General features: G+C 44.2%; 2 protein-coding genes across 4 annotated transcripts in view; one reads left to right on the top strand and one right to left on the bottom strand.

Annotated features, from left to right (window-relative positions):
- Positions 1-11254: 11254 nt before the first annotated feature.
- On the bottom strand, positions 11255-15530 carry LOC130386920 (histone-lysine N-methyltransferase PRDM9-like). Its single transcript, XM_056595784.1, has 2 exons — positions 15305-15530; positions 11255-14144 (listed from the first exon to the last, which is right to left on the bottom strand). Exons 1-2 carry the CDS (start codon positions 15495-15497, stop codon positions 13090-13092), a joined length of 1248 nt encoding a protein of 415 aa, XP_056451759.1. The 5' UTR covers positions 15498-15530; the 3' UTR covers positions 11255-13089.
- Positions 15531-15853: 323 nt separating this feature from the next.
- Positions 15854-16389, top strand: part of myo9b (myosin IXb) — a 30222-nt gene continuing 29686 nt past the window's right edge. For 2 of the 3 annotated variants that reach the window (XM_056595773.1, XM_056595774.1), the window contains exon 1: positions 15856-16322. The gene's annotated coding sequence lies outside the window, so the exon portion shown is untranslated. Of the gene's footprint in view, positions 16323-16389 lie in introns of all 3 variants that reach the window. The other variant, XM_056595772.1, reaches the window with a different exon arrangement.

Here is a 16389-nt window from a genome sequence, read left to right as displayed (position 1 = left end):
GCGATTGCTTTCGAAGACAAATCTGTTGCCAATTCGGCCACTAGGGATGGAGTCCAGTGCCTTGGCATCAACAGCTTTTATCAAAGACTCGATAATATACTGTACATTCAGTTTGGATTAAACAACAGTCTAATTAAAACATGTATTTTATTTTGTCGGGGGGATAAATATAGGTATTTTTTTTGCAGTGTTTAAATGGAATGGTACTTTTATTTTGTAGTTTGCGTGGTAAGACAATGGTAGTGAGAAAGACAATGGGAGCATTCTGTCCCTGCTGCCTGAGATAATATCCCCCACTACAGGAGCCCTTTCCACCGACTCAGGTCTATTCAACCAACTTTTTTAATCTTACCCCCTCACCAGGTCCTGTTTATATTAGCAGCCCTGTGTGTGGGGGCACATGCCTGCCTGACATTAGGAAAAAAGAACAAAAAATAACACAGAGGACAATTTGTTCCAGAAGAGAATTCTGAAACGATTTCAGTGGCCAAGCCAATTGCCCAACGGGCCTAATTACGACCAATCAGTGGACTGCTGCCACATTTTGGTAGGTCAGAATACAGAGAGTCAACTATCAAAATGCACAAAGATAAATGTGCAGACCGTAAGACTATCATACTTCAGCGCATTTGGTTCCATATGTTTAAAACAGCAATGTGAACAGGAAGGGTTTGAGAACATATAGGCCTACTTATGTTGAAATGTCAAATATAACACACATTCGCACACAGGGATCCTAGAAATCGCTCAAAATCAAACAACAATGGCAGAACACTGGCATGGACCATAATGGCCGGTCACAATTTACTCTGCAGAGCTCTGCTGGAGAAGGGTAGGCTGAGCGTGGGTCACCTCGGCCTGGACAATCAAAAGTCCCCTTAAGTGGAATCCAATGAAACATCTCCCTCCTCTCTAACCATGCCTCAGTCCTTGGGCGCCGCTGTGAAGACGTGGGAACAAGGTGAGGAGAGGACACAGCGGTGGCGTCATGCATACCGTGTTTGGCTTCAAGGAGCGGACAGAGAGGTCAGAGGGGGAAGATGGATGGACTGTCTTTCCATTTTGCGCGACAACAGGAAGGAAATGAGGGAGCGGCACGAGACCGTGGTAGGGAGAGAAGATGGATGGAGGGTGCGGCGTCGGACTCAGAGGGGAATCTGTGTTAAAGCGTCTCTCTGTTTTCACCCTGTCTCAGCGAGGGAGACGGTAACAGCCAATGCATGGGAGCCGTGTGGTATTCCTCACGTGTCTTTCCCCGTCGTGTGTATGGTGTTCCTCTGACAGCTCACCAGCAGCTGTGTATGCGGTGCACACACACAAAGAGTGCATTAGCCTTCGTTGTTCAATAAACAGCACATCTTCAGGGTCTTTCAATGCAGTTCATTGGGTGCTGACTGGTTTAATTAATTTTCATTTTGCACTCCAGTGGTGTCTAAGAAGGCCTTGGTAGGCTAAAATAATAGGCCAATTACGGTAAGTAAGCCACAAATATCCTATTTACGAGGTGCTACTCTTTTTCTCGAAACCTTGCACCGTAATCTATATTAGGGTCCAAGCAGAGCGTGAATGGTTTTCTAATGACCCATCAATGATAAAAAAAGAAATGTCCGTATGCTGGTGGTCTGCCCTCTGAATAGAGGTAATGACTAAATAAAGCAAAAGGTTTGTTTCGCACTAGAACTCGTCCTTTATCTGACTGCTAGAACAGTCAGTGCACCAGTACTGAGGTTGTATTTTACGGAGCAGCTCTGAGATATACTCTATGACCCCATGTTCTGGATGCTTCCTGGTCCCCAATTTGGACAATAACCCTGCACCCCCCCCCCCCCCCCCGCCCCCATCATTTACAAACGAGAATGCTAGGGATAGCGAAAGGACACAATCTCTTTTTTTTTGTCCTTTAATGACAAACACATCCAAGTTTTCTTTCTCGCCGTGCGTCTACTGCTATTATCTGCAGGGTTTCTTTTTGGAGGCGACCAAACTTATTTGTAAAAAAAAAGAAATACCTCCATAGCAACATCTTCTTCCTCAGCAGGTTCACGGCCAGGCCTTCTGAGATGGACTGTTGTCCACACACTGACAGTGGAAGAGAAGTCTGTTCCCTTTATCGCTGGCAATCAAAATGTTGCTTATTTTCTATGTCGCTTTTTTTCTCTCTCACAAAGATGTTCATGCGTCAAAGAGGGGGACGAGAGATTTTTAAACACACTGCCTCCAACCCCACCCCCACCCCCACCCTCCCTCCATGGGTACCCGGGGGTGGAGGAGTTAAAGGCCTCCACATGGCGATAGACATCTAAGGTCTATTCAACCTGACAGCTGCACACCATTCATTGTTGGACATCCAACATTCTATTTAGGGCCGGGTGCAAAATGCTCCCCAAACCAACCTCGGTCACATACTGAAATAGTTGACATTGTGTTGCTGCCGGTTATCGTCTGCTTCAAACAATATCCCGCGATAGGTATATCCTGTCTGGACTAAACTGCAAAGAGTGAACTTGAATGGACATTGGGCCACGCCTCTGCTCTAAATAGTGCAATGTTAGAGATGTTAAGCCATGAAGGCATTCAAAGCCTTTACACAAACGGATATCGCTATACTGACTCGAGGCTGTGCTGTAGTTGGGTCAGGGAGCAGTTAAGCTCTGATGCTATTGAATTCATCTCTTGTGTCACCACTTATTCTAAGAGAGAGGATGTACTGTATATTCACTTTAAAAAATACAAAATGTGGCCCCTTGGTTTGAGTGGGAAATCTTTCCTAATCGGAGCAGATACTCATCCTCTGCCGGCCTGTATTCTAATGAGTCACCAGAGGTGATGTGGCGAGGGGTCCTTTATGCTGAGTAAACAGCCCTTGAAGAGAAGCAGCCAGCTCCAGACGTGACCTTGGTTACACTAAGTCCAAGGAACGGCCAAGGTCCAGGCCGGAGCAGAGCTGTTTAACACAATTATGCTGACACATCATCCCCTCTCTTGGCTCCTTCTTTACACCGCTCTTATTTTCCTAAGTGGCAGTATCTTATCTGCACGCGATAAATCTGCTGTATTTTTGCCTTGTTGGAGCGGGGGAGAGTGTTAAACGGATGGTCGATCACACCGTTTTAATATGTTCGTACTGTTTTCATTTAGAAATGGTCTGCTTCAGCCACTCTGGATGTGGCAGTGCGGTGTCCGACTGCATCAAGACCGTGATGTAACCGACGTTTGGTCCAACTTTTTGTAGAAAAGGCAAAAAAACACAAAACAACTGCTTGCTTATGTAAACCGAAAGAATGGGAGATGCGAAGGTCAGTTTAAATTGAGGGCTGAATCAAAAATAGGTTATGGCAATCGTACGCCTGGGAGTCTGCCCCTCCTATCGATGCATGTGTACACACATCTGCCCGGTCAGAACTCCTCCACAGCAACTGGGGAGACCCGATCTGTTGCCATAGCAATGAAACGATGTCTTGTAACGGTTGGCCTCAGTACCCGAGTGATACTTTGGATGAGGCGAAAACTTTCCTTGATCCGCCCAAGGGTCAAAAACAATTTGGATAAAAGCATATTTTGGCATTAGTCAATGTGCTTGTTTCCGATCATTCGTTATCCAGCTATGGCTTGATCCATCGGAGCATGAAATATTAAGGGCGGGGCAAGTTGACCGGATCAGGAACTTATTGATCCTGCTTTCGTGCCACTTGGATTAAAAAGAGTCGTAGGTGAGCTTCTCAAATCAATCTCTTTGCTCAAGATGCCAGCGCTTAAGCAATCAAACCCACGCACACACACTTGGACTCACACACACACACACATACACATACACTGGCGCACTTACGCATGCACGTATGCAGGCACACACACACACACACAACGCTTAAATGCTTTTTCAAAACCGTTGTTGTCTTGATACTTTTTTGCTTTTGCGTTCACAATACTTGAATCTATGTCATTGTTTACCCATTAGGCACAAATGTTAGCACACTTGAAACCTTTCCCTATTTCATAAACATTTCTGTTCAGACTATCTTCACAGATTGACTATATTCACTTTTAGGCCCATCCTTCAGACATCTATTTCATTGACAACACCAACTCCAAACAAGACGCTATTGAATGATAGTTTACATTTTCCAGAGACCTCACTGTACTGTCTATGATCCGTGACAGCTTGCTGCTTGACCGTACCCAGTCCTCCTCAGGTCATCTGTAAAGACATTGATTCAAACAATAGCCACCATCTTGATGGCTTATTTTTTATGCATCTGAAAGTATTCACTCCAAATAGTTCAAAAAGTATCTTAAAAATCAAGCATAGTTCCTTGGTTTAAAGGGAGAAATGTAAAATAGATATTGGTGTAAGCCTATGTGATGAATAACAAATCCCACTGACTGTGTGCATAGACCTAAACACACAGTAGCCATAGTGGGGTGCCCTGTCGACCTGAATGATCGGAATGCTAAGTTGTCAGTGACTCCCACCAACAAAGGTCAGGGAGTCAATTTCACATATGTCGTTTTCTAGCTTGTAAGCAACTGGATATCTACTGATCCCACTGGGAGGCCAGTACACCAAGGTGTTAATTTTTGTTGTTGAAGCTGCAGACTACCAGATACCCGTGGATTTCGCCGTTGTATATTCGTTTGATTTCTAGGGAAGTGCAACTTCTAAAGATGTAGGCGTCCGTCTGTTTCAGCAGTGGCATTGGCGGTCATTCCTGATCTGTCCACTAGGTGGTGCTCATGTACACACAACTAAACTGCTATTATTACCTGTTGTGTGTAGGGCGGAAAATAGTTTTGGGGGCAATCCTGTAACAAACAATGTGACAAAAGCGGATAAGCAAAAAAAAGATTTAAGTTAATGATCCGTTTGGATTAGTTTTCATTTAATTGTTTGTTGTCATTTGTTTCACTTTTCTTGACATAGACTGAAACCTGTAACGTTAGCCTAATTGTGCCATGAGCACAAACGTCTGGGTAAAATGGCGTCCATTAAGTTGAGTTCATACAGTTCGTACAAGAATTGTCCAAATGGAAACGAATTCGTCCATCACCACATTGTACACCAGAATTGCTGAGTCTTTCACAAACATGACTGTTTACAGAACTAAACGGCATATCTCACCAAACTCTAGTGTTGAACGTTTCTCACCCACTTTGACAATGCCAGATGCGAGCTATTTGTCCATCAATCCGTCCCTGCAAACAAAGCCTTCTGCCTAGTTGAAGTTTATCCTACTCTTCCACTTTCTCCTCCTCCAAAGTTATAAACATCAGAGCAGCCACCTCTCAAAAATGACAAGCTTCCCACACTCTCAAGCCACACTTCTATGTATTTCGCACTCAAATTACACTACATTTTTTTGTGTCCATCTTTTTGATGGATGCATCAGAAATATTTCATATTTTTTGATGAATACAGGCCACTTAAATAGTAGTTTTGGCTCAATTAATTTGTCCCAATGATGCAACATCAATGTGTGTTGAACTTGAATAAATCTCCATCATTGATGAATGAAAAGTAGAGCTACCGAGCACGGGCTCGAGCCCTTGGAAATAAGGATGTGATTGAAGAGGGAATTAATATTATTCTGTCGGAGCAGAAGGTCTTTTAATGTCTCTAACAACATTTGATGTATTATATTTTCCCTAAAATTGTCCACATAGGTTAATTTTCATTTTAGGGTGAAATAATATTATTTTTAGGCTTATATCTTTTATGAGCGATCTTGGGCTATTCGGGCGATCTGATTGGCTGGGCTATTCAGGCAATGTGATTGGCTGGGGTTTTCGAGCGATCTGATTGGATGGTTTTTTTGAGGATTGGACCGGCTGGGGCTTTCGAGCTATTAGAGTGGTCTTCAAGCATCCGGCTGGGTTTTTCGAGCAATCTGATTGGCTGGGGTTCTTGAGCTATCGTACTGGCTGGGGCTTTCGAGCAATCGGAGTGTCTGTGGTCTTCGACCAATCGGACTGGCTTGTATTTTCGACCGAGCTGATTGGCTTGGGTCTTCAACTATTGGACACCAGTAGAGAAGACAGTGAAGGAGACGGCAGAGCAGGCTTTGAAGGAAACAGTGGAGAAGACAGTTTAGAAAAGAGTGGAGGAGGCAGTGGAGAAGACATTGGAGGACACTACAGAGAAAACAGTGAAGGACGTAGTGGAAAAAACTGCGGAGGAGTCAGTGAAGGAAACCGAAAGACATTAGTGGAGCAGCCTCCTATATCATGGCCTATATGCACTTTTAACAGTGAGTGGTCAACCAAGTGGCCATCACACACACACACACACACACACACACACACACACACACACACACACACACACACACACACACACACACACACACACACACACACACACACACACACACACCGGACAAACACACACACACGCACACACTGGCTGAAAAATATGCTGAGTTCAATCATTCTTTAACCCCATGCCCTAATAATAGGACCCCCTGTTCTTTAAGACTACACTGAGGTTGAAGTTCATATCCATTTGTATTCATTGCAAATAATACAAAATAGTAAATAGTATAAAAACTACTATTTAGTTTATTTTGAACAAACACATTTGTAATAATCAATTATGAGCAAGATGTAAAATTGCTCGAAACCGTTTTTTAATTTGCAATAATAAAAGTGTGGGTTGAAAGGCTGCATGTTTTGCGAAGTTCAGGGTCGTCCCACCCCAACCCACGTTATCTCACCCCAAACTTTTCTTTTAACTTGGCTAAGGGTCTATGCAGAGGCCATTTAAATGGTTCATAAGCCTACGTATTAAAAATATTGTTTTTAACTTTCAGTATAATAATCTTGATGTGCATGGGGTAACAAGAATTAACATAGAGGAATCAATCCGCCTTTTTAGAGTTAGCACAAGGTGTTGCAGGCAGTTGCAGAGGACTGAAAAAGAGATAGCAACTGGTTTCCAGAATTAGAGTTGAGCATTTCTATGTCGATTATTTTGTGAAATGTTATACTCAACAATTAGTAAGATGCTTCCAGGAAACTGCTGATGTAATTAGTAGGCACATAATAATGGGGATGTCAAAATAAGCAATCAAGATGGTGGCTAATGGAATCAATGTCTTTACAAAGGATCCTGACCAGGACTTGTTGGCCTATGAGGAGACCAGAGGACCCGGTACAGTCAAGCAGCAGTAGCAGTGTTCTGCATGCTGTCACGGATCATAGACAGTGAGGTCTCTGGAAGCCAGCTAGGCCATTAGCCCTGAGCTAATAAATCCGGGTCAACCACCATTCCGTGCTCTGCCCATCACTCCAAACCAGATCCAGTTTCACACTCAGCCAATGGTCTGTCGCCGGGAATTTTATGCCTCACTCGGGTTTCAAAACAATGACCCTGTAAAAAACAGATAGATCCACTCACGTAACAGTTACAAATGATGTATAATGTTGTGGACTCTTATTACAATGTCGTGTCCTTTACCATTGGGGAAAGAGAATAAGAAACGAACTTGGACCTGGAACCGGACAAAACTAACTCAATATATAGGCCCATATTGTTTAAATCATTGTGTCATCTCAAAGAAATTCTGCACGTTGCAAAGAAATTGTCCTTGTGCACATATCCGCTATCTATTTCCTCTTCAGAGTGGATACTGGCTCAATCGGAGGGTGAAATTGTTTCTGAGCGTAACACCAAGCTAGGGTTTCACAGCTTGGCCCCGCTAAATGGACAGGTCCATTAGGGCCAAAGAGGAGCGCCATGCAGAGTGCTCTTCAAAGGCTGACGCACACACACACACACACACACACACACACACACACGGACACGCACACACACACACGGACACGCACGCACGCACACACACACACACACACACACACGCACAGGCGCATACACACACACACACACACACACACACACACACACACACACACACACACACTCACACTCACACACACACACACATGCGTCACACCGCAAGACAGGATCGCTGTTTCAGCCTAATGTCCTGCTGTACACGAAAAGTGGCACCGAGTGGCCACCTTCTGCTTGAAAGCATTATTTGTTGTGATTTACTGGTTAAAACCAGAACAATTTTATTCAATAATCTCCAACTAATTTGAGATTAAAATGAGGTCGCTGCCAGGTTGTCTGTAAACAGGAGTGTTTTTTTGGTTTTGGGGCCTCAAGTAAAAAATGTACAGGCCCCTTAAAAGACTAATGAATAATGAACTGCTTCAAACGCTCTGTTACACAATTCATTATTGATGCTTTGACATCCCAAGATGTATTTTCTGTTGTGTTTGAGTGTTGGATTGTTTGCAGGTCATTAAATCATCTTTCCCTCTTAAGTAATAAACAACACACTTTGTATGGCTTTCGAAATGAGGAGGGAATGGGAATGGAGGGTAACGCATGAACATTCTGTTGAGTAGGACAATATTTCTTGCTTAAAACCACAAAAAAACACACATTTACATTCTCTTTCGGTGCATGAGGTATCACCGAATGGAATGATGTCCAAGTAATTAATCATGCTGAGGGAGGAAACACAACATGTATATTGTCCTACGATAGGAATACAGAAACGCACACACACACACCAAGCGTTGGGGGGGGGGTGGGGGGGGGGCAGTAAATTCCTCACCTGTCCCAGCATCCGCCCTCCCTACCTCTTTCACCCCCTCCTTTCCTCCATCCCGCCCTCTACCCCAACCACACACCTCCCACCCCCCCACACACACACACACACACACACACCGCCCCACCGCCCCCAGTCTCCGCGTCTCGCCAGCCGCTCGCTGAGGACTGAGAGATGGGAGATGTGTGTTGACAGCGCTATATGGAGTGGAGGTTCAGGGAGCCAGAGCCACACCGGACTCACTCCACACTGGGCTGGACTCACTCCACACTGGGCTGGACTCACTCCACACTGGGCTGGACTCACTCCACACTGGGCTGGACCGGCCGCACGCACCCCGAGGTGCACTCTGCCGCTTCCTCTGCCCGGACTTTCTTCCTCTTACAGATGGTGAGTCACTTTCCCTTTCTCTCTGATACACACACACACACACACACACACACACACACACACACACACACACACACACACACACACACACACACACACACACACACACACACACACGCACACAAATACAAGTACTCGATCCTGACAGCCTTCTTCAGTAAGGACAGCTTCTAAAAATGTCCTGAGCTAAACTAACTGACCCCGCTGTAATCATCAGGGCATTGTAAGCTGTGGGGGTGCCCAACCCGCGGGGCAATAGGGGGTAGAGGGGTGGCCGATGGGAGATAAATGTAAACATAAGGGTTTTTTCAGTGGCACTGTGCAGAATGTACATATCAGAGAAGTTTGATTCATTCAATTGTGTGATGATATATTCGCATTTTGGAGACCACTGAAATCCCTTCAATGATCTGGAAAATTAACCAATTTTCCAATACCCTTTCTTTATTTAATTTGCTGAAATTGTTATCAGTTCTTCCACTGGCTGCCTCAAACCAAAAACAAAGTATTCAGGGAAGAAAGTGCTATTCCTTTCTTAGGCAGAATGACAGCTGGTTATAGGGGCACAGTGCGGCAGTGAAGGTCATGTTCTTGTCATGTTGTCTGTTCAAAACCCAGGATGGATCACCCTGCTTCATCTCAGAGAGTCCCAGAAAGTAGGGGAGAAAGAATAAGGAGGGAGACAAGGGTGAGAGGGCAGCATGTACGACAAAGAACCGCAGCTGCCGTTTCGTCTCCTGAAAAGGCAGGTGAAAATGACGTAATGACATCTGGGCTCAGGTAACTTGAACACCGATAGCTTTGAAAACCAATCCAGAGCTTGAGATGTGTGCAACAACTTTAATTCCACTCATTCTGATGGGCTTCTTGAAAATGTTTCATGTGTGTGTGTTTCTGTGTGTCTGTTGTTTCTGTTGTTCCACATTATGATTTGAACCAAGTCCAGACAACGAATGGAGAGTAATTGACACTGTGTGGTTGCCTTGGATGGTAAACATCAAAGTGAGGAGACACAACGCATGTGTGAGCGTGGGAATGTGCCCGGGTTTTCATCGCATGCTGTTGGTCGCTATAAACGTAAACGTCATCTTTGCCCTCATCGACGTGGATAGATGGATGGAGGAGGGGGGGGGGGGGGGCATTGGCAGCGACACATCGTGATACCGAAGTGTCTCACGATGTACATTGATGGATACACGGATACACTGATGTCACGCCAGCAGTTTATACTCTGAAAGACGAGCCCTTGCTTGTCCCGAGGCTTGAGAAGCTGAATACAAACGGGTGGGGGGGTGGGGTAGTGTTGTAATCTAAAAAAGAAAGCTGATAGCGTCATATTCAGGTTTGTACCCTACACCAACCCCCCCCTATTCAAACGTGTTTGAGCGTTAACTAGTGCAGATGTTCAATAGTGAGGAGTCCTTTTATAAAGAGCTCTTTGGAAGCTACGAGACCCCATGGATGAAAAATGAATATTTATCCTTAAATAGTTCCTGCACAATTACTTTGAAATGCATCAAAGTGGCAGCATGTTCCATGTAGAGCCTTAATCATTGTCATATTAACACTTGTAGCCTACATAGGTCTCACCTCCCACCTCACTGTGACGATCGTCATGACTGCTCTTCCAGTCCAGCCCCGTCGAGGAGAATCTTGTGAAGACGCAGAGCTTAGCTCATTAGTGAGCACCGAGGCAAACCCTTTTGTTCACAGTGGCTAAGTTCAGTGTCTGACATGAAAAGAATGAGTTCCGGCGTTCCGGCACATTACCCCTCTGACCCCACCCTTCTAGGTAGAAGAGCAAGAAGAAATAGAAGACGAGGAAGAGGAGAAGGTGCATGAAGGGGCAGACCACCTGCTGAATGTATAGGAATGTATATTTTTTCCTTTTTGCACGTGCAGACATGTATCTGCATGCAACAAATGTGTGATCACTGTGCCCAGTTGCCCACCATGAATTCAAAATGTTATCGATAAATTAGCCAATATACAGTTCAATGAATTAAGATGTAAAGGGGTGATGACTTATTTATCATTATTCAGAATCATTTATTATATCTGTATTTTGTATTTGCCAAATGAACTGTTCATATGGGTTAGGGCAGAGGTCTTCAACAGGGGGTCCGTGGAGGTACTGCAGGGGGGTCGCGAAAGTTTTGGTTGATTCGAGAGAGAGAGAGAGAGAGAGAGAGAGAGAGAGAGAGAGAGAGAGAGAGATGTTATGTAAGGATAGAACGCCGGTCCTTCTCCGGAAAATAAGTGATAAGCAGAGAAATAGTCTGCCAAAGACGTTGACGTCGCTTAGCAACCAACCAGACACGCTGGGGTTGATAAATTACCGGACTACTCCCGGAGTATTAAGAAAGAGACTAACAAACATCCCTTATTTTCGTTTTTTTGCAATTGACAGACAATGTTGATCTTGGCAGGTATCAGTTTATTATGTTATGTTATGTTTATGAATGGGAGTGGCATGGCCACCCTACTCACTGTACGTTGCACATGTTAAAATGAAAACATGAATATATGAACCTGTGTATTATTTGAATATCTTAGTATTGAATGCAAAATAACAAGGTACATAGCACTATGGGACCAGTTTAACACAATTTTATACAATATATAAGTAGGGGGTCACCGCTCCATCTCTCCATCAGTTTGGGGGTCCTTGGCCTGGAAAACGTTGAAGACCCCTGGGTTAGGGTTTATGTATTCTATAGGCCTATATTCTACTTGCTGTAGTTTGGTCTGGCTTTGCGAGACTAGGGTTTATGTACTCCTGTGCCTACTGTACTGGAATCAGTGTGACCATGAAACTGGCTCAGTCCAGCAGGGACAGCAGTGAGACCCGATTTCTGGACCAATGCCGTTGTTCATAACATCATCACCAAAGACGTCATTTAATTTTATTTATTTTTTTTAAGTTAAAAGTTAAAAGCTCTGATTGAACTGTCATAAACCACAATGCTTTACAACCGCACTGCTGAATATATTATTCTTTGACTTTGGATGCATTGCAAATGGGATGGTGTGGTCTCTGCAGTATTTGTTATTTATCCTGTGGTTGTGTTTGTCAATCTGTCTGCCTCTTTCTTTTTCCCAAATGGGTCCTCTCTCATATAGCTATAACCAAATTTGAGATTAAAATCCCTGCACATGTATTGTCTATTACAAACTGTGTGAACCATCTGTAAACCAGAATCTGATTAAGATTAGGGAAACAGTTTACATCCACGTATTCAGAATACAACACCTTCTCGTTAAGTCCCCTTATTAGATGTATTTAAACGTAGGGCCTTTGGTCTCTGATTTCTGGCAATATTCTTCCTTTAAGAATAGCATATGAGTGCATTTATCATTATTAATAATACAATTACCATTATTATATCATCGCAAATTTTAGAAGAATCAGGGGATAGTATTAAAGAAATAGAACACTGTCATGTATTCCAATATTGAATTAATAAGTGGTCTCTGCAAAGCAGACTAGGTCTTGCTTTGCTTCCTTATTGCTCATCATTACGGATAGGTAAATGTCAACAGCATTCAATACAGTAAGCAAATCTGTCGGGCTTATGGTTTCAACTAATTACATTTCAGAATACATGACTCTGCAAATGCTGTTTCGATTAGCTTGGGGGCCCTCAATGACATCATATCCTGCTTACCAAAGCACATGCACTTTGGATATAAAATTGCAAACATCTTTCTCAAATTAATGGCCTAGGTAAGGAAACACTGAATTCAGCTTCCAGCAGCAGATGGCATTGAAAAAAAAGAAGAAGAAAACTCACTTTCCATTGATCTTGTGCAGAGAAGCCTAATCCAGTTTGGGAAGAGGACACATACTCACTCTTGAGGGCCACCTGGTGGCTCCAAAACTCAACTCAAAAGGTTAACAAGGGAACCTTTACTATACGGTACATTTTATCGTATAACTATCGTCCAAACATGAAAAAGCTATTCATATGTAAATATTAATAAATGTGACGAAATAAAATCTGTCAATAAATATATGTAATAAAACCCAGATGAATAGCTTGACCCAAACAAAAATGCCTGTCGTTCTCCATCCACCACCGCCTCACTAATAACTCATTGTCTGGCACGACATCGGCCAGCGGGCAGCGGTGGTGGCGGCGTCGGTCGATCCCGACCCGTCTCCGGCGGCTGCATAGCGTCCGTCCGGTGCCCCGGCGCAGTGTCCGGCGTCGTCCAGCGCCATCGCCCCGGGGCAGTGGTGCCTCACGTGCACCGCCAGAGTGGCCTTGCGAGAGAAGCCCCGGCCGCAGGCGCCACAGGTGACCTGCAGGCCGCTCGCCTGCGGGCACTTGTGGACCTTCAGCGCCTGCTTGAAGTTAAACCTCTTCCCGCACACGGTGCAGCCGTAGGGCTTGTACGCGCTGTGCACCTGCACGTGCTTGGTGAGGTTGCACTTGTTGACGAAGCTCTTGCCGCAGACGGTGCAGCCGTGGGGCCTCTCGCCCGTGTGGCCCTTCATGTGGGCCGTCAGCGCGCCGCTCTGGCTGAAGCGGTTGCCGCACTGGGGGCAGGCGAAAGGCTTCTCCCCCGTGTGCACCCTCATGTGGATGATGAGCTTGGAGTTGCGGGCGTGGCCTTTGTTGCACACCGGACAAATGTGTCGCCGTGCGGGGGCCGGTTGTGGCCCCTGACCTGGCCGGTAAGGGTTCGGGGGTCCATGCTGCTGCTGCTGCTGCTGTACTGCCGAGGCGAAGGCCAGTGGAGGCTCAGCCCATCGCCTCTCCGACTGGCTCCTGTAAGGCGACGAGCGTCGCTCCGGGTTATTCTCGGAGAGTAAACTCCAAAACAAACGGTCGGCTTCCTCGATTTCCTCCGCGGGATTTCTTTGGATGTCTTCCGGTCCGCTGAAGCAATCCTGCGGTTCTTCCTTAATGAAACTAAGGTTGATTTCTTTCGGGCTTTGGATTAATTGTTTGAGATCTTCTTTGGTGCTTTGGAAGTCGGTCCCCACGTGCCTTGGGGTGACTTCCTCTGGTTCGTCTTTAGGGGGCAGGGAATCAGGCCCCACCTGGTTTGGTCCACTGAGGTACTGTGAGGTTCGCTCCTGTTGCTGCTCTGGGAAAACCACTGCCTCATCTCCTGAAAAGGACTCCTCGCAGCCTGGAAGGAAGAATGAAACATAATAGGACAAACTTCTTGTTGAAAACTTGTGATGTTTTACACCCATCCACGCCACCACAGAGAATCGGAACTTCCCCCTCAACCAACATGTAATTACTTGCTTCCTCTAGTGACCACTTGGGGGTGACATAATTATGCGTAAACATTTGCACCTGAGCAAAAGTATTCAGTTGCCTCTGGATGGACAGGTGGTTATGGTTAGTATAACGTTAGAGATGGCTATGTAACAATTATCCGCCGAAGACGAAGTTCATAGTGTGGAAGTTCATAGTGTGAATAGTGGGGAATAGCCCCTGAGACCGAAGGAGCCTGAGGTGTATATTTATTGTTTTAGTATATACTACCCGTCACGTGAACACTCCAAAAAATGTATATCGAAGTATTTGAAAGTAGGATAATTCAGTAAACACACGATTTGATATGGTTATGTTAGGTGTTTACGTTTGGTTAACAGTCTATCAAACCATAAGTATCTAACACTTTCTAGGATTCGTATCTATACCACTGCACTGATCCCATGCATCCTATACATCGGATCTTATGGATCCGATGCAATTATAACGAAGTATCGGGCCATCATATTGATATCCAAAATCCTATACAATTTTCATGGCACTTGGATGTATGAAGATAATAACTCAAAAGAAAAAAGAGTGAGTTTCTAGACTATAACTGATACTACAATTATTATTATTTATTATTCAAGTCACAGTTGGTTTACAGCTACACAATATAACAGGTAGGCCTACACACACGGCCAATAGATGTCGCTCAAAATCTCTAACTTGCAATAGAATAATATCCCCTAATATAAACCAAGGGCTGAGAAATAGCTTATACAGCAACTAAATACATCACAACAATGGTTCAATTGTTACATTCATTAAATATTTCCAAGAGAAGGTAAACGATCGCTATCATGTGTTATTCATTGGTTATGCAGTCCATGCCAGGGCTCAGTGGTCCGCTTGGCCAGGGGGTTCACAGAGAGCCGCACGGACGTCCGTTGTAGGGACGATTTAGGCACTTCCGAAATGACCAAACTCGTGTGTTTACAACATAAATAAGAATCCTGACTGTGCTAAACACGCAGATAAATCGAAACAGGTGAAAGAACATGTCTTTGGGAATATACGCACCAGCGTTGTGTAAATACCCCACTGGGTCCAAAACTCTGTCCAGCAGCTTGCCTTTGCGATCGTTTTCTTCTTTTAAACGAACGATTTCATTGTCATATTCAGTTATCGTTTTCTGAAATTCCACGAATAATGTTTCAATAGCTGTAGTAAGCATCTGGTTTACCAGAGCTCTCATTTCATGTAGTTTAGACATCGTAAATATTATCTGTCCTGCTTCCTCGCCTGCCCATGGTACTTCCGGCGATACCTTCAAATTAAAAGCCCCCTCATGCCTTCCCTGCTCCAAGGCAAATACAGTTCAGGCATTGTGATGTTAAAAAGCTGATGGAGGCTATGAATTTATGTTAAATCATATATTTTTACAAGACTTCTGTCTTCAGACCATAACTAGATGTCGATAATAATTAAATATGGCAGACTAATTAATTAAAATTCGTTTATTTTAAGGTTTATGTGCCAATACGATATTATATCAGTTAAATAAACCAGTCATATGCATCGAAAGTGTAATAATAACCCTTGTTATAAATGTGGGAGTAGCCCACAGGGAGTAGCCCATAGTCTTTACAGGCTATAGTCCTATTGTGAAAGAGACAGTTGTATACCTCTTGAGGCAGAATGAAACAGCGCTGTTTTTGGTTGTTTTTACCCTTTAGCAAAGTCCTTATTTACTTTCTATGCTAATTAAATGGACCGGAAGTTATTTTTCAGCTATTCTCGCTGACTTGTCGGTCCCAAGCGGTCTGACGACGAGTGCGTGTTAAAGAAATCTAGGAAGTAACTTTTTTGCGCTCCGAAAGGATTTGACTGTAATTCATAGTTGTACGCTTCGACTGGAACCATATACATGTAGTTTCCCTTAGTTTTGTTTAGCCAGGTTTTTCAGACAGCGCAGGTGTCTTTCTATTATTTTTTTTCCCTTCAAGGTGTGCAAGCGACAGCGCCAGAGGTGCGGTGATTCCTGTTTCTATCAGGAATGTTTTAACTCAAAAATGAAATGAACACTCTTCTCTCGAAAGTAAGTATTTTTATCTTCTGTTCTCATTTGTGGCATGTTTATAAAACAAAGCATTTGACATCGATTG

This window comes from Gadus chalcogrammus, chromosome 8 (assembly GCF_026213295.1).
Source record: "Gadus chalcogrammus isolate NIFS_2021 chromosome 8, NIFS_Gcha_1.0, whole genome shotgun sequence".
Taxonomy (NCBI): domain Eukaryota; kingdom Metazoa; phylum Chordata; class Actinopteri; order Gadiformes; family Gadidae; genus Gadus; species Gadus chalcogrammus.
This window is presented reverse-complemented; position numbering and strand designations above follow the sequence as displayed.

Excerpts from the sequence above, each read along its gene's own strand:
- LOC130386920 (XM_056595784.1), bottom strand. The coding sequence starts at position 15,497 with ATGTCTAAACTACATGAAATGAGAGCTCTGGTAAACCAGATGCTTACT. Across the intron at positions 14,145-15,304 it reads GGGGTATTTACACAACGCTG|GCTGCGAGGAGTCCTTTTCA; the intron begins GTGCGTATATTC and ends TCTTCCTTCCAG.